Source organism: Dufourea novaeangliae, unplaced genomic scaffold (genome assembly GCF_001272555.1).
Source record: "Dufourea novaeangliae isolate 0120121106 unplaced genomic scaffold, ASM127255v1 scaffold85, whole genome shotgun sequence".
NCBI classification, from domain to species: domain Eukaryota; kingdom Metazoa; phylum Arthropoda; class Insecta; order Hymenoptera; family Halictidae; genus Dufourea; species Dufourea novaeangliae.
This window is the reverse complement of record NW_015373957.1, coordinates 665,550-689,670: the sequence shown is the minus strand read 5'-3', so window position 1 is coordinate 689,670 and position 24,121 is coordinate 665,550. Positions and strand designations below refer to the sequence as shown.

General features: G+C 34.0%; 1 protein-coding gene across 1 annotated transcript in view; it reads right to left on the bottom strand.

The window, feature by feature from the left end:
• The window catches only part of LOC107186335 (formin-like protein CG32138), a 104,915-nt gene that overhangs the window by 10,952 nt on the left and 69,842 nt on the right, over positions 1–24,121 (bottom strand). The window contains exons 3-11 of the mRNA XM_015574177.1: positions 16,588–16,674; positions 14,996–15,075; positions 10,394–10,533; positions 9,138–9,316; positions 5,389–5,465; positions 4,964–5,279; positions 2,819–2,935; positions 2,496–2,736; positions 205–479 (exon numbers count right to left, since the gene is read on the bottom strand). Coding sequence (XP_015429663.1) covers positions 205–479; positions 2,496–2,736; positions 2,819–2,935; positions 4,964–5,279; positions 5,389–5,465; positions 9,138–9,316; positions 10,394–10,533; positions 14,996–15,075; positions 16,588–16,674 — 1,512 coding nt within the window. The remainder of the gene's footprint in view (positions 1–204; positions 480–2,495; positions 2,737–2,818; positions 2,936–4,963; positions 5,280–5,388; positions 5,466–9,137; positions 9,317–10,393; positions 10,534–14,995; positions 15,076–16,587; positions 16,675–24,121) is intronic.

The following is a 24,121-nucleotide window of genomic DNA, read 5'->3' as shown; positions in this document are numbered from 1 at the left end:
AGTACAGTAGTAAGTGACCATTTAAAGTTATAAGCTTCTTTGCAAAAGATAGGTGTTTGGTATCTATCATACATGTTATGGCAGGCGTTAAGAGGTTAATTTTGATTTAGTAACGGTAATTTTGAAACACCCTACACATACGCCAACTGTCGAATTTACGTGTAATACCAGTACATTATGTATTATTTTAAGCCGTCCACGCACCTTTCGTTTAATAGTCATTGCTCCATCCGGTGCTTGCATCATGCCGGCAGGTGGTGGAGGTATAGGTGCAGGTGGTGGTAATTTTTGATCTCCCGGAGAAAGAGATGCCATGGGAGGCGGCGGTGGACACGGGGGTGGCGGTGGTGGAGGTGGCGCTGGGGCCGGTGGAGGGCTCTGTTCCAACGTTGGCGAAGGACTCGAATTAAACGTTGGTGACGTCACGTTGTCTGAATTACTCAGAGGACTCGTCGCAGATCCATTACGAAGATTCGCCGCTGAAATACATTAAAAGTTAAAACAGGGTTCGCTAATCTGTTTATTTATTTAGTACAGACTGCTGCACGTGAAATACTGTTTTTCAGTTAAGATTCAGGAGCACATACGTGTGTTTCAATTTTATTTACAGAAGATGGCAAATAAACTCTATAAGTAAAAATAAAAAAATGTTCTACATATGTATATCAATTACAAATCCATTAAAAGGTTGTTGTGAATGTATGACATATGAAAGAAACAGTAGTGATAACCTGTTCAGTAAATTACATGTGAAAAAATAAGCTGATAAAATTAATTTAATCTCATTATTAGCTACATTTATCTTCAATGTACTTTTATTTGATGTCAATCTAGTCTATCTATGTTTAAGCAATATTTATTTTTTATTATTTTTTTAAATAGTATATGTATACCTAGAAAGTCTGATAAAAAGATTCTAGGACATCTGGTATAATCTCGGATTTTACATCATATGCAAGTACACATACAGAACACAATAATAAAATTATGATTGTTATATAACATAATTGAGGCCATTGCTAGAAAAAGAGCAGATACGCCAAAATGCTATTTCGAGAAAATCGATTTCAAAGTTTTCGTTAGAGTACTATTTAATAAAAAGTGATACAATTAAAACCAATTCACACGTTCTGAAAACAGAAGTTATGGTTTCAAGATAATATTTGTCTTTTTTATGAGATTAAAAAAAATTGATTTATGTGCCCTTTTTCCATCAATAGCCTCACTTCAACACTAGAACTACCGACGATAAACGCATATCTATTGCGATTGATCGTTAAACATGACAAATTTTTGAAAACGTACAGATTTATAAAGTAACTAATTTGTTCACTTTCATGTCGTAACAAAAGTTGCACAAGATCTGAGAAAATATATTGTTGTAACATTTTAATCATCGTTATAAGAGTGTATTGACAAGTCATTTGTACTTGTTTGGTAGTTCTAGTGTTAATGAAACTTTTATTAAAAAAGGTAGATGTAGCCCTTCGATTGGCAGTGTTAAAAATTTGTTACTCCGTACACTACCATTCATAAGCATTAGGACACGTGATCTGTATGAAGACAATGTGACGTTTCGTAAAAAATGATACAGGGTGTCCCATTTAAATCGACCCACTAGAATATCTCCGAAACTATTGACGATATTAAAAAATGTTTCAGAGAAAAGTTAAATTGTATCAGGGGGCACATTTTCTAAACCGAGTAACTTTTTTCTACGTGAATCCTTAGAGGTCATATGAAGGTCAATCTTCCTTTTTTAAATGGAATCGTATATTTTTTAATGCACTAATCCGCCATAAGTGACTTAGTACTTTATATAGGGAATAACGTGTAGCATCAAGTAGTGCATTAAAAAAATATACGATTCAATTTCAAAAAACAAAGTTGACCTTCATATGACCTCTACACGTTCACATAGAAAAAAGTTACTCACATTAGAAAGTGTGCCCCCTGATACCATTCAACTTTTCTCTGAAATATTATTTAACCCCTTGCCTTATAACATCGAGTCAAAGTTGTGGTGACGATATCAAAATGGATTCAACAAACAGAAATATTATACGTTTTCTTCGAGTCAAAGTGAAATACTAGTTTGCTGATATTAATATTTAACTAATAGAGTAAATGTACAATTGCGATAAGTACACGAATTCCTTTCGTTTCTGGGGAATTATTGATGATAAAGTAATTCTGGAGACTGCAGACATCAAGAAAATCATAGGGCAAGGTGTTAATATCGTCAATAAACGGGACACCCTTTATATTTTAAGCCACATTATTACTTTATAGTGGCATAAACGTTATCCATCCAGCTTTTATGTCCTCTATACAATAATTAGTTGAGTCTTTCAGCAATTTGAAATTGCCTTGTAACATTTACTACATATTTCAAAAGTGTCCCGATACTTATGACCGGGAGTGTACCTCTGAAACAGAAGAAACCAAGCAGTCCAAGTGCAACAGTCCTAGTCATTGAGAAAATGGACACATACCCGTGCTACCTTTAGTAAGAGTACCCGTAAGAGTTTCCAGCTCGATGATTTTGTTCTCCAGCACGCTCTGCCGTCGAGCAGAATCTTGTTTCTGTCTCTTCAGGGCTGTGAGTTCCTCTTCGACTAAACGTCGTGCGTCCACCGCGTCAGAATATTCTACTTTTAATGCACCTAGTTCAGTCTCTAACTCCGCTAATTTCGCCAGGGATTCTCTTTCCAATTCCGCCATTCGATCGTGCGCCTGTTTTTATTATGCAACATATTTGGTAAAACGGTCGGTTGTATGTACCTGGACAAGTCTTGCAAGACTATGAGACACTTACGTGACCAAGTTCATCCTCCAGCTCAGCAACTTTTTCTAACGCGGCAGTCTTAGTTTCGCTGTCCTCCATTAAGGCAGCTACATCGAATACATTATCTAAATACGCAGAGATTTGAACCTGCAGAAGAAACATTAATATGAAATACAAAGAATATATTTTGAAAATGTTTCATGAACTTGTGATTTAAAAAAAAAAACAGATTTATAAATTGAATAATATATGGATATGGTAATGCTTCCAGCATCAATCGTTTGAACGTCTCGTATAATACAAACTTCGAATAGAAATATGAGACCTTGAGAATATTAGTGGAGTAAGTCAATAAATATACTTTTGAAATATTTAGAGGTTTAGACAAAATCTTGCCAAATATATTCAACACCCCCTGTTCACTTATTAATGAAGCTATACATACACCATTTATGTACAAAATAAAATGAAGTTAGCGCTATATTTCTATGACATAAAGTAACATGCATATGAAATTGACTTTTAGAAGCAGTTTTTAAAGTTTAGAGTATACTATTACGTCGGTAGTTTTTTAATATAATAAAAAATTAAACTGCAGATAAGTGCTAAATACTGAAACAATATAGCAGATACCGATTTTCAGGTATTTTTAATAAATAGCCTGCGGATGTTTATGCAAATGCATATTTTTATAGGAAATAAGTAAAGTAACTGTACTTAGCAATAATCTTCTTAGGCGTATAAATTACATATAATTATAATACAGAAAAAACTATTGTAGTATACTTTAATTTAAATATTGCTAAATAAAACAATACAATGTCAAATATTTTGTAGATATGTAAACGTGTTCCTCGTATGTATGTTGCATATTTCGGCATATTATACCTGCATAAACATTCGCAGTCTACAAACAAGTTCGATTATCCAGATGAAAACAAGCAGCAAAAAACGTATTCCAATATAGGTTAAATTATGAAAAATTAATAGATATTGTTTAGTCATTTCAATAGTAACAGTTGTACTGCATTTATTTCTACAGTTTAGTTTACACAGCCGGATAATCGATAAGTAGGAAACCAATTTCCAAACAATCAATAGTCTACATAATCGGTGTCCAAATAATAAGTGCTCTTCTCTAAACGGGAAACTATTTTTCTTAAATTTCTTCCCTGTATATTTTCAATCTATTAGACTGCAACAATAAGGAAATTATTTCTCACTATTTAAGTTAGTATAATTCAGTTAGAATTGAAGAAAAAACCCAGTTTATGAGATTTTCATCAGTTCCGTACTGTAATTACAAGATCTAGAATCTATCTTTATTGTCTAAAGGTTTAAATGTTTTATCAGTTTAATATATTATAAATTTTATCTTATTAGTCTAATAGACTTTTCGTTTGAGTAGTAAGACGATTCATTAATGTCTTCGAATATTTTTCGATATCGAAATTTCTTCTTCGGCCGTAAGAACGTACACTATCAACCAAAAGTTTGGAATCACTATGCGAAGTATGAGACACAGGATCCTTATAAGAAACAATAAACGACTTTAAAGTAACTAACAAAAAACTAATAAGCAACATTTTGTACCATTTTTTGCACAGAGATATGTATTTTCTTTTAAATTTGCCCTTTTGTCCCCAAAAAAGAACCTTAGATTTAATAACGTCCTGCATGTTCTGGGCATTAGAATTTAGTATTGTAGCACTGGACTCCCATTGGATGAACAAAAGAATCATGTGCTCCTATATAAAACGAAAATCAAATATCTTTTCAAGCAGTGGGAAAGATCAGTCAGAAAGATCACAAAAATACTTATTGAGTATAAGAAAATGGTAAAATCTCTTAAAATAAAATATATTCTTAATCTTTGGTATATTAATCCATTAAGCCCCAAACAGTGAAATTAGACAATTTTTACACGTATAAATATTTATTATTTATGATAGTGTATAAAAAAGAAGATAAATGTTATCAACAAAATTTTTTGTGCGTTACTTTTTGTGTATCAAAATGTTGCATTTACGAAACTTGGGGCAATGTTTTACCGATAAACGTAAATAAAATAACGCATTTACGGCCAGTACAAAATTTATCAGGATGTTGGTAGAAATTAGCAATTGATTCCAAAATTTTGGCAGGTAGTGTATACCAGACCAACGATTTACCAACCTGCAAATCCTCACTCTCGGTATGCCTAAGTTTCTCCAGATACTCGTCCAATCCGAGTTTCGTGAACTCATATTGCAAATGTACCCTGAAATTCATATCCTCCACCGAATGAACGACGATATTCACGAACTGCATACAGGCGACCATGAATTCTATGTGAAAACTGTCGTACTGGGTGAAGTACGCCATAAGGGTTGTAAATCTTCGCCTTTCCGAGCACACTTCCTTGAAGTTATCGAAGGCCGAGAGAATAATTTCGTGGCCACCCTTCACGAGACAGATCGCAGCAAGAAGCTCCAACACTAGGGCTTTCGTCCTGAAATATAAACGTTCTTGTCTCCATTCTGCGATCTTAATAAATAACCGAATTTGTAACTGGAATTAATAAGCTTTGAAAAGAAGGTGGTGAATAATTTATTATTTACCTTAAACTCTTGTGCATCAGGCTAAGCGCGATGCAATTGATTGCTTCTCGATGCTGAATCACCATGTTAAAGCCGTACTGTAACAAAATTTATGTAATCGTAAAATTCAGTAGAGAATTTTAATTTGTTTAATTTTCATAACTGGACATTGTTGTTGCTTATAACTTTTGGTAGTTGATTCGACGTGAAAGAATTAGAGAAAAAAAAATACATAGATTCTCAACGTTTGGTAATGTTTTGGTATGAAAAATTGTAATTATAATTTTGCAGAAATTTTATTTGGAATACAGAATGTGTAAAATGGTTTGGTCATTTGAACAATTTCATTTAACTCTTAATCCGTTCACTGCATTTTGTTGATATCTTCTCCAAAAATTTGTTTCATAAAATCAAGAACCAATAGTCATTTTAGGACTATTAACCCGTAACTGCTGCGAAGCTATTATAGGTACGCTCACACTGCTAGCCGGTCAAATTGACCGACACGCTTAAATCGTATTTTCTCTATATGTATTTTCATTACATTAAAGATTAGTAGTTACCACTAATTACATCTTTAAATTTTCCCTTATAATATGTATTTGTTTCACCACACCCCTCCCCTTCATTCTTAAAGTGAAATACATAAGTAAATAGAACAAATCGTCAAAATTATAGCATTTATTGAAGTAAACATAATCTTATTAGATACAAAAATGGTAAAGCTGAAAGTTTCATATGTATTCCTTGCAAATATGTCACGAGCATTGTGAGCACACAGGTGTATGGCAAGTTGTGCAACCATGTGATGCTTTTCTTTCTCTACCTAACCGCATTTTTAAAGTTTTAAATAGCGTTATGGTCACATTGACCGGATAGCAGCAGATAAGGGTTAAAACATTTTTTCAAATAATTTTTTTTATGGAGAATATGTTTGCTCATGATAAATGACGAACTAATAGTCACAGTAACACCATTTTTCTAACGTTTGATTGTCATTTGAAGAAGTTTTGCACTGTCGATCGGAGGAAATGTTCCAGATATTGTCACTAAAAGTTATGAAGTAGTCGTTTACTGTGGTAGACAAATGCAATTAGCGGGTTAAATTTGACTTGTCAGTTTGTCTGTCTGGTATATACTATACTGCTTCGAATAGGCTGAGAATTTCGTGCATTTATAGAGTATGTGACGATTCAAAATACAAGGAAGTAGGATCTTTATTAATTTTTAATGTAATATTTTAGTTTTAAAGCTAACGAAACTACTAATCGAGAAAATCAATTTTTATTCAATTGTTGTTTTCGTAAATTCGCCCAGAAAAAATTCTGGACTTGCACAAACTTTCGCAATCTATTTATACAGGTTTCATTTATACTCTACAAGATTATTCAAATATAGATTAGAAGATGGTTTTAAAGCTTCACGAAGTAGTTTCAATTCTATTTTAGAATCTGCTGAAACTTGTAATGGAGCAAACAAATTTCTGTGTAATTTCAATTTGTGCGAATGAGTCCATAAAAATCTATTTCTGTCTAAACATCCCCTGTTCCAACGGGCATATTGTTTCCTAATTATTAATAGTATATAAAAATTATTTTGGTAATAAATCTATCATTTTCATAAACACCAAAAATGGACAACCATGAGAACTCAGTAGAAAGCTAATTCCATCTACTTTGGGTTGATCTTACTATTGGGCTGGGTCATACATAACTTCTATCATGGACCCTAAAAAATTATTAAACAATAATCAAATGACTGATAAGTATAATTAATCTCTATATATGGACCCCAGGGCTAGAATATATTAAGTCACACTTACCAAACTTTAGAAAAGAGTAAATCAATGGTGTGAAAACCTTGTAACTTTGGAACCCTTTGGTATGAATTCAACGAGAAACAATCGCTATCTTCGAACTATTGAATGGACTTAAAACAAGTCTGGATATGTAGAAATCGTGAACATTGCATTAAGTACCCTGTGTGATGGACTTTAGATTGTTTGACTCAGGAGAAATGTAGGGAACAGGATACCCATTTCTAAATTTTCTTTCACAATTTTGTATGTTCTTGTTTAAAACAGCACTTGGTATATTATAGGTAGGGAAAACTAAGAGTTTCTGAAAAGTATGAAAGTAAAATTATCTATGATTATCTAATCTGTCAGAACAGAAATATTCTAATTGCTCAATAACTGTGAATATTTTGGTTCCCCAAACAAGGGTTAAAAACGAAACGACTTCGAACGAAATAATTTTTACCATCGGAAAAAGTGAAAATTCTGATACGAGAAACATGTAAAATATAATTTTTAAAAAAAAGTGGACTTAATACCTGGGGTCCAGATATCAATTCTTATGTTCAATCGTAATGAGTAGACTGCGGATTTTATGCACTTATAGCTTACAGGGCTCTGTGAAATACAATAAAAAATAAAATTTTCATCGGTTCTAATGATTTTTCTGTTTTAGTCTGAACCCAATCAGATACTTAAGAGGAAAAATAAATTTCTACATTTGCTCCTGTCTTCATAAATTACTTTAGAAAGTATTATTTTGCACACAAATCAGTCTAGTAATGAGTAACCTGTCACAGATTGATATTAATTGTAAATGTCTTGTATATAAATTCAAAAAAGGAAAACGAAAGTTATTTACGACTAAACCTAATAGCAACCATTTGGCTCGACTAGGACAACTAAGAATCTGATGTCCACAATATTTATAACAATTCGTAGAACCAAACAAAGGAACCATCACTAACTTGGACAGTAAGGTGATAAATAGACTGCGGATTTTTATGCAGCTACAACGTATCCAAATATGTAACAAATATGCAGGAAATATGCAGGAAATATGAAAAAAATATGTAGGAAGTAATCCTACCGAATGAGTCAACTGTGATTTTCAATCACAGTTAATCTGTTTATTACAAGTCTAGTAATTAACAATGTCTCCTTCTATTATAAAATTTATATCAGCTATTTCACTTATCCATTTGTCAATTATAATTTGTTTGACACTTCTTGCTTTAGGCATTGTACGAAAATTAATAAATATTTCTAACGATCAGCCCTCCAAAAACAATTAAATTAAACTAACATCCTGATTCATTTCTGCTACTCTACTTTATAACGTGCTCAAGGTTACTATTTACATGTTTTTGGATATTACTGAGAGTGAGTTCATATTATACTGATCAGGCTTATTATTCACTGCTCATACGATAGTTATAATATGGAAATATCATGAATCGTAATTCATAATTCATAAATTGTTGTAAAGAAAACTGATAACAGAAGAAAGTATGTAAAATATTATTATGGCGAGATGTCCTATAGTACGACATATTATTTATTTATCTACAATATTAACACAAAACATTATTTGTTAACAAAACTTTCTACAACATTAAAAGACAACAAATTCAAAACAGGTCCGTCAAGTTGTTTAAAACAAACTCCTCTTAGCAACCCTTTCGACTCAATCGTCTTCAGATGAATGGATTGTAAAGGTCGTTTAACAAAAGTTCAGGGCGTCTTTCCATGGCGTCGCAAAAATATGTAGAAAATATGTAACACATTCGGTCATCTGTCTTTTACGTAAGACATGCAAAACATTTGTAATATGAAAAATATGAATTTGCATAAAAATCCGCAGTCTAGTGATAAAAATCAATGGGTAACCAAAACGAAGCAACAGCTGACAAAATCTGCGGTCTCGCCGAAGCCGTAGTCCTTGTACCAGTTCCCCTCGAAAACATTTTCGTACCTTGTTGTTCATGATGGCACGCATGCACAGTATGCAAACGTGGATGTCGTCTTTTGCCTCGCCCATATTCAAACGGGCCACGTGCCGAGACCTCCTCCTAACGCCAGGACTATCCTTGAGCTCGTGGAGGGGCGGCCTGAGGCATCCATTATTTAGGGGTGAAGTATCCCCGGTACCGGCTGAAAAATAATTACGCCAACCTCCGTTCCCATTAACCAATTACACTAAGATCCCACTTAACTGCACCCCGTTTCGCGCTGATTTGTATAGTTTAATGTTGATGATGTTCAAGAAACTGGTCGTTCCTCGACTTCAGGGCCCTTTCCCCTTTCACAACCCGAAAATGTGATAATTTTGTTTAAATAATGCAAAGAAGATATGATGAAAACTCCCTGGCCTTTATTTATTATACATTCAAGTAAATAAAAAAAATTTGTGTTTGAAAATTGTGTTGATCAAAAATTGCACTGTGTACCCTCACGAGCAAACTCTGCTTCCGCTTGGGGAAAAAGTGATGTAAGGGAAGGACTTTCTATACCACTTGGTCTCGGAATTACTGAAATTTATGCCAAATTAATATTCAGGTTTAACATTTATTTCTGTATTTGAAATAAATTTATCAAGCGGTAGGAGGCCGTTACTCCTACATTTCTTCAAACTCACAAGTAAACATTCAGTTTTACGGAATGGAGTTACCGGATTTGGAATATATTTTTTGAGAGTACTCATCGTAACTAAGAAATCATAAAAATTATATCTGCAATGGACCCATTTTACTCATATTATTGGAGCGCAAACGAAAAACGGTAAAATCCTCTTTTTTAAGAATAAATAGCTAAAACCTGGAATCTGTATGTTTTTTTGGGTGCTGAATCCGAATATGACGTTATTTCTTGTATAAAAAATTTCCTAAAGTAGTTCTGTTAATAAAAAATCGGTTTTTTGGACATAACTCAAAAAGGAAATGACGTAGAATTTTTTAACCTTTGGTTTGTTTGACGAACTTTCCAATTTTTTCATAAAAATTAAAAAAAAAGTTAAATTTGTTTACAATAAGCAAAACAAATTTTGTTTCCACTTATTTGGAAATTGTTTTTCTATTTCAATATTTTGAAGTAGTTTAAAATATCAATCATTCAAATTAAATTGATAAAAAGTATAAAACGCCAATGGAGCCCCAGCTAGATACGACACCAAACGCGTGAGCTACCTTAAAATGGACATTTCGTTGGACGTTGCAGCGTACCGATGCTTACCGGTTTGCAATTTCTCTTCGGAGCTCGCGTGAGATTCTAAAAGACGCTGCTCGTGCCTCATCATGAGTAACCTGAAGCTGAGGTAGTCTATCAGTGCGTCCAAGCCTTGGTTCTCCTCGTCTAGGAACTCCCTCACCCATCTACAGAGTATCGTTAATTCAAATCGTGAGGTAGGGTTAAAGAATGGTTTTACACAGAGTAAACACAAGACTAAGGCTTACTGTCCACCAAGGCGTCTCGTCATAGACGCTTCATAGATATTTGACGCTTGCAGGACGCTTCCATGTAGCGACTAATGTAAAACAATGGACCTGTGTCCGCATACGCTTCAGCGTCATGTTTTCGTCGCAGCATGCGTTCGGCATGAAGCGCGTCGTCAACGATGTCTGCCGCTAGGCGTATAGAAGGACGCAAAATTTTAATTTGTGTTTGAGTGTGAAATATGTCGGCCGTGAAATTCGTACTGATTGTTGAAAAGTTACCGATGAAATATAAAAAAAATAGAAAAAATAGAAAAAATACCCACGTTTGTACATGGCTAACACAACATCGCATTTTAGTCTCTTGTTTTTTGATTATCGGAACTACCAAACGCACTAAATTCATGCACGTATTTTTATTCATTCTATAAAAGGAATGAAATACTTGATCATTTGTTCTTTTTTATGTAAGGATGTGACCAATATCTTTTCCGACTTTTACGCTGTCGAATATAAATACAACATAAGGCGATAAGGTTCTCTTTGTCGCCCGATATCTTTGCGAATGAGGAAAATGAAGCTTCTTGTACGCTTCCTATACGCTTCCAATATGCTCAAGTGGACAGAAACTCTAGCGTTGCGTAATCGTCATGTTATACGCTACGCTGACGTGTCTATGACGAGACGCCTTAGTGGACACTAGGCCTTAGTGAACACTAGGCCTTAGTGAACACTAGGCCTTAGTGGACAGTAGGCCTTAGTGGACACTAGGCCTTAGTGGACACTAGGCCTAAGATGCCTTAGTGGACAGTAGGCTTAAGACGCCTTAGTGGACAGTAGGCTTAAAACGCCTTAGTGGACAGTAGGCTTAAAACGCCTTAGTGGACAGTAGGCTTAAAACGCCTTAGTGGACAGTAGGCTTAAAACGCCTTAGTGGACAGTAGGCTTAAAACGCCTTAGTGGACAGTAGACTTAAAACGCCTTAGTGAACAGTAGGCCTAAGACGTCTTAGTGGACCGTAGGCCTTAGTGGACAGTAGGCCTAAGACACCTTAGTGGACAGTAGGCCTAAGACGCCTTAGTGGACAGTAGGCCTGAGACGCCTTATTAGTAGACAGTAGGCCTAAGACGCCTTAGTGGACAGTAGGCCTGAGACGCCTTAGTAGACAGTAGGCCTAAGACGCCTTAGTGGACAGTAGGCCTTAGTGGACAGTAGGCCTAAGACGCCTTAGTGGACAGTAGGCCTTAGTGGACAGTAGGCCTAAGACGCCTTAGTGGACAGTAGGCCTTAGTGGACAGTAGGCCTTAGTGGACAGTAGGCTTAAGACGTCTCGTCATAGACACATCAGCGTAGCGTATAACATGACGATTACGCAACGCTAGAGTTTCTGTCCACTTGAGCGTATTGGAAGCGTATAGAAAGCGTACAAAAAACTTCATTTTCTTCATTCGCAAAGATGTCGGGCGACGAAAAGGAACTCATCGCCTTATGTTGTAATTATATTCGACGGCGTAAAAATCGGAAAAGATATTGGTTAGATCGTTACATAGAAAAGAACATAAATGATCATGTATTTCATTCTTCCTATAGAATGAATAAAAATACGTGCAAGAATTTAGTGCGTTTGGTAGCTCCGCTAATCAAAAAACAAGACACTAAAATGCGATGTTGTGTTAGCCATGTACAAACATGGGTATTTTTTCTATTTTTTTTATATTTTATGGGTAACTTTTCAACAATCTGTAGGAATTTCAGGGCCGACATATTTCACACTCAAACACAAATGAACATTTTGCGTCCTTCTATGTATACGCCCAGCGGCAGACATCGTTGACGACGCGTTTCATGCCGAACGCATACAGCGACGAAAACGCGACGCTGAAGCATATGTGGACACACGTCCTTGTTTTACATTGGTCGCTACATGGAAGCGTCCTGCAAGCGTCTATGATGAGACGCCTTAGTGGACAGTAGACCTAACTCTAAACCAGTAGAGTACTGTGGATTAGTGGAGAATTTCGTTTCACTTTGAAAAATGCTGTTTCCTATGTTTACAGCAATAATTGCAATTCCATAATTGATTAGGTAGCATTTAGTTGTTGCCACGGTTTCGAGTTTGTGTAAATACTTCTGTTTAACAATTTAAAACTATCATTTAAATGTTTATATTGCTAATATAGTTGAATGTCATTGAATGATACGATGGAACTTTTTGTTACGGAATACGAACGGTACGAAGCCTAAAGGTGCGTATCCACTCGTTATGTCTCCTCGTATCGTATCATCATACGATACATTTTCATACGCAACGATAAAACGCTTGCCCGTCCACATTGATACACAACGGTGATACGATACAAGGAAATGCAACAAGCGAATACGCGCCTTAAAAATGGTATGTCCTATAAGCGTCAGACACGTGCATTTTGCGTCCTAATTGCTACTGAAGCGGACGTTACATCTCGAAGATATTGGAATGAAGTGAGAAACACATATACACGGTGACAAATTTGAAATGATACACAAAATTAATTTCTAAATTATTTGTTATAGAAAAGAATGTTTCTAGGAAAGCTTACATGATTTCAAGGGGGACGTTTTGTGGTGGTCACAAATCTTACTTAGGTGGGCGTGCCTTCGCGATTTCAAGGTGACCTTTGTTTTTTTAAATGACCTTGAATGACCTTGGAACACCAACATATTACAGATCGATGAATTCCTCATGGAATGGGCTATATGTCTGTCTAAATAAAAAACATATGGTTCCAATTAAAAAAATAAAGGTCACCTTGAAGTCTCGAAGGCAAATGCACCTAGATAAGATTTGTAACCACCACAAGATTTCTTCCTTAGAACTAAGTACGCTTTACTTGATGCATTTTTTTCATAAGAAACAGTTCAGGAGATAAATTCGTGTATCACTTCAAATTGGTTACCCAGTATAGGTCACATTTCGTTTAAACGCAGACGCACGCGTCTTAACGCTTATTGGAAATCCCACCTTTAACCCTGCTAATCTCCTCCCTTACTTAAAATAATTTGTTTTCAAGAAATGCAAAATATATAAAAACTAGACGTAAAATTACATACGTTGAATATTAAAATCAAATAATATCTAATGAAGTAGAATTTTTATATCAGGCCTATAGATCCGAAGAGAACAGCAGGGTTAATCTTCCCGTTTCTATGGCTGGGTCACCGGTGACCCGTCAATAAACACAATGACTGTATTATTTATAAAACGACAAATCGAACGTCGTGTTATATCTGTACTTCTGTACAACATCTTGTTTATGGGTCACGATTGACCCAGCCGCGGACTCTGACGGTCCGTACTCCTGAGGTTAAGGATAAGTATTTATGTCTCCATGGGGGTCATAAGAATAGAATTTTAGTTGTGCACTTGCTGAAAGTATAGGCTATGTTGAATATAAAAATCTGTAAAATTAATGAAGCTGTAAGGCTTCGAAACGCACGCTGAAAAAGATGTTGAACATTGATGAACGAAAGAATAACGCATAATGCTGTTCATTTTTGCATTTATGACACATACAAGGGAACTTTGGTAACCCAAAAACTCCTTTTTTTTTTTTTTTTTTAAATGAAACTCTGCATGTTTGTAGACTAATTATTAGGCAATTCTTTCAGCCAGGGTGCAAACATCCCTTAATTGCTAATATGTGTTTTCCTATTTTACTATGTATCTTGGAAACTGTAGAAGATATAAAAAAAATGGTTACAATGAAAATTTAATGGATTCTTCTGCTCTATAAAACTGTACAATTATATTGTTAAAAATTTGTTTATTTATTTAAACAAATTTTTAAAAATACATCCTAATCTAAAGTAAATTAATCAAGGTATATAATAATGTAAATTGTAATTAATATTTCTAACTTTAACTTGTAGGATATGTTATATACATATGGGCCGTGTAAATACATACTTCTATGAGTAACTGTAAGCCAAATACGGCTTAGATTTTAGAATTATTGTTCTGTGCTTGAAAAATGATTTAAATTGTCACGTACTTAACAGTATTAATCTTTAACGATTATTTCAACAAAGCTTTTGTTAGAGCCCCTGGAAAATATACTTGTGCAATTGCTGTAGCTTGTGTTTGGACTAACTTGTGTCTCGAGAATACCATAATTAGTAATAATAAATAGTAATTAAAATTAAAATTACCATTTATTGTTAACAATTTCATGGAAATATCATGAGAAATAATATCATCTTGGTTACTCTCGAACTATTCTATTTACTCGTTTCATCGAATGGCTTTAACAGGACCGTATTTTGACGTAAAACGTTAACACTAATAGATCCTCGAACCCCTGAAAAATTGCGTATAATATCGCAGGTACAGCTACATTTCGGAAGACATAGCATTCGAACTTACTCTATATGATTCGTTCGTAAAGAGATTTCCAAATCCCGGAGTACTTGTGTCGACGTTGACTCCCCAACTATTTTTCTTTTCTGAAAAAACATAAGGAAACGATACGTCTGTATAATCATTAGTATCCGTTGCTCAGTCTCGTAGAGCGAAAAAACTAACTGAAAATAAACGATCATTTTCGCAGCCGAGTAACAGAAATATTTTACGCGATTGTCAATATGAATACAGGGAATTGTGAGTGCATAAAGTTCGACAGAATTCATTCTGCGATCGAAACAAAAAATAATCCCTTGTAAAAGAAACATAAGTGAAATTATCCAAAGGAATATTTGTTTTCATTTTCTTGTAATTCTAGCTGTACCATTGCATTTTTTAAACAATTGTTTCTTTTTCTTCTTTGGAAATGCCGGCGACATTAAGGGGTTATGCCTACCTATAAATTTTGAAAAAATCGATTTTTGGGTTTTAATATTTTCTTACAGTACATCATTTTAGAAATATTGTGTGATAATTTTAAGACGATCCGACCAAAATTAGCGGAGTTACGCCCGTTTAAAGTCTACGACTTTAGAAGTTTCGGAGCAGATATAAAGTGGTAGAATCCCTTTCTAGGGGTGCGTGAGTCATGGATACTGTGGCCCAATGCAATTTATGGTTGTGTTAGTAAATACACAGAGCTTTATAAAGCCGTAATACTAAGAATAACTATATACAAAAAATTTGCATTGATTCAGTTGTAAACCAGACTTGAAACTTTACACGTGTTTTTCTCATAACATTTTCAAAATCGGTGACCCAAATATCTCGAGAACCGCTGCACCGAACTGATTCAGCTTTGGTGAACTCATTCTATACATAAAAATCTAGTACCTGATCGTGGCTTTTTCTATTTTATTGCGTGGTTTTTATTTTCTGAGCAAAAATGAACGATTATTTTGGCGAAAATCGATACTTCGATTTTGAACAACCGCCATTTTATCGTAAATTAATTTTTCAGGATAATGAACGATCGGGCACTAGATAATTTAATACATTAATTAAATTTGCTCGGATTTTTTATTTTAGATAATCGAACTCGAAGTTACAGTGGTCATCGCAAAACACCTAAAATAAAAACGCAGCCAGGAGATCGCTGATATTTTCCCTATTTATTCATATTTTGCATTGAAGAAATTATTGTAAGCACTTTAAAATGTACACTTTTGAATACAATGACGTATGTTTAAAAAAGTCTTCAAGTTTTTTAAAAATAAATTCCGAAAGTACGTATCTTTTTTCGAGCTCGCAGGTAGGCATAACCCCTTAATGAATTTTCGATAACTAATTCGTGAAATTGTCGAATACTCAGTTTGTTAGAACCTTCAAAGTCGATGTATTTGATAACATTTTTTAAAAAGGGTATTCTCACTATTGGTTTGTTCTTTTGCAAAGAATCAAATTTTCTTCGGTTACATCGTGAATTCCATTCACCACGATATGCACGTGAGTTATGTCCCGACACGTTGGTTTCAGCCGATTCGCGTTGCAAACGTAAAAGAGACGACAACACGAACACATAAGAAGACGTAGAAATAAATATAATAGGAACATACTCGATGACTTCGCGACGCTTTCGGATCCAGGTAGGTGCGTAATTTTGCTAGGTAATGGGACGGCGGATCCTTTGCTTGTACCCTTTCCTGAAAACAGATTAAAATTTCAATTATACGCAAGGAAATGTAGCTTTTTTGTTTAACATTTAAGCAATCGACATAGTCAAGATTCATTAAACTATATGAAGGATATAGTACAATATTTCAACTAACAAAATAACACTTAGGAAGAGAAATAGAATATAAAACGTAGTGTTGAAAGTAATCACCCCCATTCAATCACTTACAAGGGAACTCCAGTACCCTTAACAATTCCGATTTTTCTTTAATTTTGCAGGATTGCAGTGAACCTCAATAGAAGTATCAGACAATTTTTCCTTTTTGTAATTTTATGGTTCTTCGTGGTGAAAACGCCTCTTAAAGCTTAATGTGTTTTTCTATTTTCTTACAAACAAGTATTTTGAAAACCACAGTAGATATAAAAAAAGTGACTAGACTAAAATTTGATGGCTTATTATGGTCTATAAAACTGTACAATGAAATTGTTAAGAATTTGTTTATTTATTCATTGAAACAAGACATTTTTAACAATTCCATTGCACAGTTTTATAGACCATAATAAACCATCAAATTTTAGTCTAACGATTTTTTTGATATCTACTATAATTTTCGAAATATACAGGAAAATATGAAAAGACATTTATCTTTAAGGGGTGGTTTCACAGAACTACATAGAACTAAGTAACAAAAAGTTATCCGATTCTTCTATTCTATCTATATAAAGATTTTATTCGAAATGACCAATATTTACTTTGACACAAGCTTACTAATCAGCTATCGCGCAATGCACTGTTTCCATGAATATTGGAGAAGGGTAAATGTCCCAATTACTAACAGTGTCCCTAATACTGTCACTTTATTTATTTCACTTAATAACAACGTAACGCATAAAGAATTGTCTACAAAAAAAAAGTCGTTATTAAATTGAGACTTCGATTTGCATTAGAAACAAAGAAATACATGTACTTTGTATGCTTGGTATTTAAAGATTAACGTTGAAAAATGAAAGTACAATTTGAGCGTTAAAAACGCGACTACGTAAGTAGAAAGTAATGGCGAAATCATAGTAAAGAAGGAGATGCAATGTTACTATTCAACATCCATTGTACAAAATGAATTGTTAAAGTACATAAGTAGTTTAATTTTTATGGTGACCGTTATAGGGCCACTGGGATTGCTCGTATATTTTAATTAATTATGAATTAATTCCTTGTACTTAATGCGTAAAACCATTTCTTTAAATGAAAGACATGTTAAATAATACTATGTTTCAAGCTGAGGTAATTTTTACGTCAAACAACACATAAAATGATTATATAAAGTTAGTGGCAGTAATTGGGACATCTACCCTAGCAGTTTTATTTTTTTTTTTTTAAATTATTTTAAGCAGTATAATAATCGGTAAAAAGATATCGTGTCACTTATGTATGCTTGTCTAAAAATGTTTAACATTTAACAAAAAACATTACTTTTAAGAAACTAGTAAATGGATAATAATAATGAGGAGCAACGGTCTTTTAAAAGGGAAAACAAAGCAGTTAACGAAGATCTTTCGGGACCAGCGTGGAAGTGTAAATGCGAGATGAAAGTGTATACGGAGAACTCACATGCGTGAAATTACCCAAATTAGTGGCGGTGGCTTACACGCAAGCGGACACGCATATGCCCCGTTTAGGGAAGCGTGAGATATTGTTCTATAACGTGGAAACGTACAAAATTACAAGAGCTGCCGAGCGTGGAATTGCACACATGTGAGCTTACGAAGGGCGTTGGTTAACACGTTGACTGCCGGGAACCGACTTTTACATTTCTCGTCTTTTGGTTAGTTCTAGTTCTGTCGATGCTATAGATAATTACAATGGCGTTCTCGAAAAAATTTGATAATTGTAATTTATAACCAAAAGATTCTGAACTTACATTAACCCCTTAACCCTTTCCTTCTCACTGTTACTATATGGCTACGTATTTTAAATTCGGAAATAAAATATTAATATCATATATTTTTTCATGAGGATATAATAGATTGTTTTGGTATTGTGTATAGATGGCATGACACAAATGTTTATGTAGTCGCTAATGTCCTTTGGTCGATGCGACGATAAATAAATAAATAAAAAAAAACGTTTATATGCTTTCCAAGGTTTATCGGTGAAGTAAGACATTATTGCTTTTTGTTTTCTTCGTTTGCTGGAATCCATGTGTTCAGTATTATTAGCAATACCATAAGAACTTATAAATTGTAATTTTTTTAAGAATATTTCACTGATCGAAGATAACAAAAATGGATTTTATTACGTACAATAACTTTGTAATGTCAATTATTATACATAACTGTGATACAAGTATAAAAATTTGCCAAATGGCAACGAATGAGAAATGGCACTAAACGCTTTGAAAACGTTGAAATGTTCTTGTTAATCATTTATATGTCGTGTAATATAAACAAAAATACAAAAAGAAATATTTGTTTGTAATTTTTAGATAATATGGTAATGAAAGGGTTAACGCGCATGCTCGAATTAATTCGAGCAGCGTATAGTTTTACGTTACCATAATGTACATACTCCAATAAACATGGATAATGAAAAGTAATCTAAAAAATCACGATTGTATAAAAGAATTATAATTATTGTAGTATTTGCATAACTTAACTTCTAATTTTTCTTGTAACTTTTCGTAAGACTAAAATAACATGATATAAATACAAGCGTAGGGAGAGCAGCTTTTCAAAAGTTATTTACGACTGTTGTTATCTCAACAATCAGTTTTGTTTATTGTGGTACTGATACAAAATAAGGTAAAATTTTTTATTTTTTATAACCCTTAGAACCATTGTAATTATTGTGAGTACACTTTACGTATATAACTTAAAGAAGTAAAATTAATGTTTTTGATTCAATATTTTTTTTTATTCTCATACGTGTAAGTATTGTAAAAAAATTTAATGAAATAATGATTTCCACGAACAAAAAAAGTGACTCTTTTACGATTCATTTCCAAAACAGCGCGCATTAAAGGGTCAAAAGAAGTAGGTTTTCATACAAATTCGATTCTTTTTCACCATAATTGTGATGGTATCGGTAACCATGAATTATGTATCGATGTCAATGCAACATGGTAAATTATTTATAACAAAATTTCACCAGATTGAGTGTTTTATTGTTGTTAAATAAAACTGAAAATAAGCTGTTATAGGTATCATTTACGATTCACTGCGGTGTACCAGTTTTGTATTGAAATAAATGTCAAACACCATAAACAATATTTGTGATCTATTTAAAGAAGCTGTAAATTTATTAATTTAATTATAATAGTATAATTTCACATTAGACATAGCTTTTACTTTTCACATAAAAATAGCTCACTTTTAGAGTTAATTTTTCCAGATATTTCACAATCATCCATTTCTTTGTTGTGTCACTCTTCTATATTTTTGATTTCCTTAATCGATGCAACTGCTTATTCCCTACCAAAAAAGTATTCAATTACTTATATTCAAAAGCAATTAGTCTAGATTTTTTTTACCATAAATTGATTTAATAAATAAAATGTCAAATACAAACGCATATTGGAAAAACAATAATTTTAATGATAAATCTTGGAATCATTAATCAAACCGTTAGCGTAAAACATTCCAAAAGCTCGAAGGATCAAAATGTAAAAATTTTTTAGATTCTGGCGTAATAGGAGCGCTCGAGAGTCACGTGACGTGTCGAATTCGAGCATCCACTCGTGCATCTGTGCGTCCACGCCTCGTGGTCTAAGGATGCCGTGCGCTTCTTTTTTTTCGCGGCCAGTTTTCTTATACCGTATTATAGCACGGCTTGCATTACATCCGTGTCGAGTAAGCTTGGAATCTCACTATCCATTAACAGGGCCAGTTATTAGTCGCCGACGATGTTCAAGGTGATTTACATTGAAACACAAATCCTGTAACTTTTACCTATTTTTTTTTTTATAATATCATTTAACATTAGAGCCACAAACTTCTACATTATACAGGATGGTCCACGCAATTGTTTCAGGCCATAATTCTGTTATTGGTGTATTTATGAAAAAATGCCAAAGGACAAAGATAAATGGCTCGAAATTCCTTACATCTGTAGGCCCTTAGACTTTTTTTAAGTGCAACAGTGCATGTGCAATTAACAATTGCATCATTTCTTTAAATGGAAATGCATATTGTTTGTTGCACAGATCGATTCCTTTGTTCATTCTACGAAAAGAATGATTAGTTTTCGAGGTATTTTCAAAAAATGTCTTTATTGAAGAAGATGCTCAAACGCTTCTCTATTGTAAACATTTCTGATAACATTTTTTTATTGTTTTCATAACTTTGTTAAAATTATCTACGTTAGTTACTTTTTATTTACATTTACTACATAGTCATGAATCGTCTTACGCAAGACAGGCGTTGATTATTTAATGTAACGTCAGTAGTATCCCTAATTCAAATACTATAGGAAACGGTTTTTGTCCGAAAACATTTGTCCGGTATTGTACTTACTATAAATGGGCACTAGAGCAGAAAAAATTGTCATAAAAAGCAAATAGGCAATCAGTATAAGCCATAGAATCTTCTACGGTATTCAAACGGTATTTAAAATAAAAAAAGAAAAGGTGATCGGAAAGTTTCGGTTGTTAATGCATGCAAATCATCGCGTGAAAAAAGTTTCCTCGCGATAAGTCACGGAACGGAGACGAGAAAATGAGCAAGGAGCGCGATGCGCTCCGCGAGTCAGAGGTCTTCGGAACAGTTACCAATTGATCTCGTGGAATGCGTCGTCGCAGGGAGTGACTAGGAATTGTGCACGGGGAAAGTGTTGCAGCCGAGTGAAAGAGGACGTCGCGGCGGGAAGAAGGGGCGAATAAATGAGACCGATAAAGGGGGATTCGTTCATGCGATGCTAATCCCCGTGCAGGCTGTATGCACGATGGAACACACGGATAAACGCGCGTTTTCTACGGCGCAGAAAGCCTTTTATTATCCGCGCAATTCTTTTGAAAACTCGCGGGCTATTTCACCGGTTGAGGTTCTTAGAAAGTTACGGTCAAGTTTTGAACTGACGATACTATTTATGTTCGAATTATCGTAATGTGTTGTGAATTTTATTTCAATCCATCTAAAATATTGTGAACTGAGGTTTTATAATGAGAGGACAGTAGAGTCTTTTGTATCCGAACTAATAGGGTGATATAAGTAATTTTAAGGATTATGTAAGTTGAAGGATAATAGAACAATCACTTTTCGTATTCCGATAATCAAAGTACGAATGTTAGAGTATTTGGATAATAGAAGGTCGAATATTAGAGTATTTGGATAATAGAAGGTTGAATACTAGCGTATTTGGTTAATAGAAGGTCGAATATTAGGGGATTGGGATAACAGAAGTTGAAATACTAGGGTATTCAGATAAGAGAAGTTCGAATACCAGAGTATTTGCATAATAGAAGTTCGAATATTAGGGTATTCGGATAATAAAAGTTCGAATATTAGAGTATTTGGATAATAGAAAGTCGAATATTAGGGTATTCGGATAATAAAAGTTCGAATATTAGAGTATTGGGATAATAGAAGGTCGAATATTAGGATATTCGGATAATAAAAGTGCGAATACTAGTGTATTTAGTTAATAGAAGGTCGAATATTAGGGTATTAGGATAATAGAAGTTGGAATACTAGGTTATTCGGATAATAAAAGTTCGAATACTAGTGTATTTGGATAATAGAATTTAAAATATGATGGTATTTGGATAACAGAACTGTGTGTATATTTATACGTATTCGGTTAATAGATGTTCGAACATGAAGATTAGCGATGTCAATTATTTATATTGTGTTGTGACTCACACTTATCAGGACATTACTGTATTTCCTTTTGTGCGTCTTCTTTTATGCGGTCCCTATCCCCCGCACAAAAACAGGTTTGAGTGTAGCATGTAACATATCACTGTAACAATATGACCCGTCTTCGGAAAACATAGGTGACAGTAATGCGAAAACGTCACTTTGAGAATTACCATCACTTATGAATCGACTTAATATTTATCATATTCCGAGTTACAAATGTACAAGATTTGTGAAAGGGAAAGTTATGTCTTCTGCTATTTTCGTACGCAATTCATTAATTTTATTAAGGTGCATCCCCCATTGTTCATAATTCCGGCGCTTCAAACGTCCGAGATAATCCAGAAAGCGAGGGAGACTGCTTAATCTCCGCGGATCTTGTTCCCTTCGATCCAGACGACTCGTTAAATCCATTTTGTACTTTCCACGGGTAGCCGGTGGTGCAGCTCGCGAGGGGAGAAAAAAAGAGTAATTTCCACTCGAGACGAATTCCACCCCAGCTGTTTGGCTCTCGACGGTTTAACGAGCCGAATGGTCCACCTAAACCGCAAAAACCTTCCAGGAACTCTTTAGGGAAACCCTTTTATACCGTTTCCCTTCCGCCGTTTCCGAATACAAAACCCAACTGGCGCATATATAGACGGGAGACCATTCTGTTCTTTCATAAGAAATGTTTTAAGGGACGTCTTACAACGAATAAAGAAAGATCGCTTTTCGTTGTAAAATTACGAAACAATTTCAATTCCTTCGCGTGACCCTGCTGGCCGAAAAATTCACAATCAATTGCATTCAGAGTATTTTATAGGGTTTTATATTTTCTTACGCTATGTGTATGAATATTTTTCATTACGTATTATTCGTTGAAGTTGTTTGTCACAGTTATAATTTATTGTACAGGGTGGTTCACCTAACGTGACCACCTCAATTACTCGTACATTTTTGGCTGTATGAAAAAATATTTTAAACAAGTTGCATGTTATTAAGGGGGTCACATAATGCAAAAATATGTTTTTTACTGTTACACTTTTATCAAGATATAACGGTTATCTCCAATTTTTTAAATGGAATGCCCAATATCTCATCTCGAATTTCGATACAGTACTAAATTCTGCACAAAAAGTATTATTTTATATAGGGCCTAATGTGAACAGTTTCTGAGATATCACTGGATTTTCTTAATATGTTGATTCTTTTGATTAAAATGAGACCAAACATGACATTATTTGAACTATATTTCTTTATTTATAATTATTAGTCACATTAGATGAATCACACTGTACATAGAAATAATACAAAAATTGGTTTTATATTATATATTAAGAAGTTTTATACAGGGTGTATCAAAAAAGTTGAGCGACAATATGGATTTGAATTCTGTGTCAACAAAAAAAATTCATACAAATATGTGTCCTAAAACGCATTTTTATAATTTATTTATTTTTATAGAATAGCCTCATTGCATGACCTCCACGTTATTGGTCTCTACCTTTATTTATATTAATATAATTTTGTACCAAAGGACCAATTATAATTTTTAATCCGTCTTTTTGACATTAATATTCGTTTCTGGATTAATAATGTCTTTTTCTTGTTTGGACAGATACATAGAACTAATATCCAAAGTTT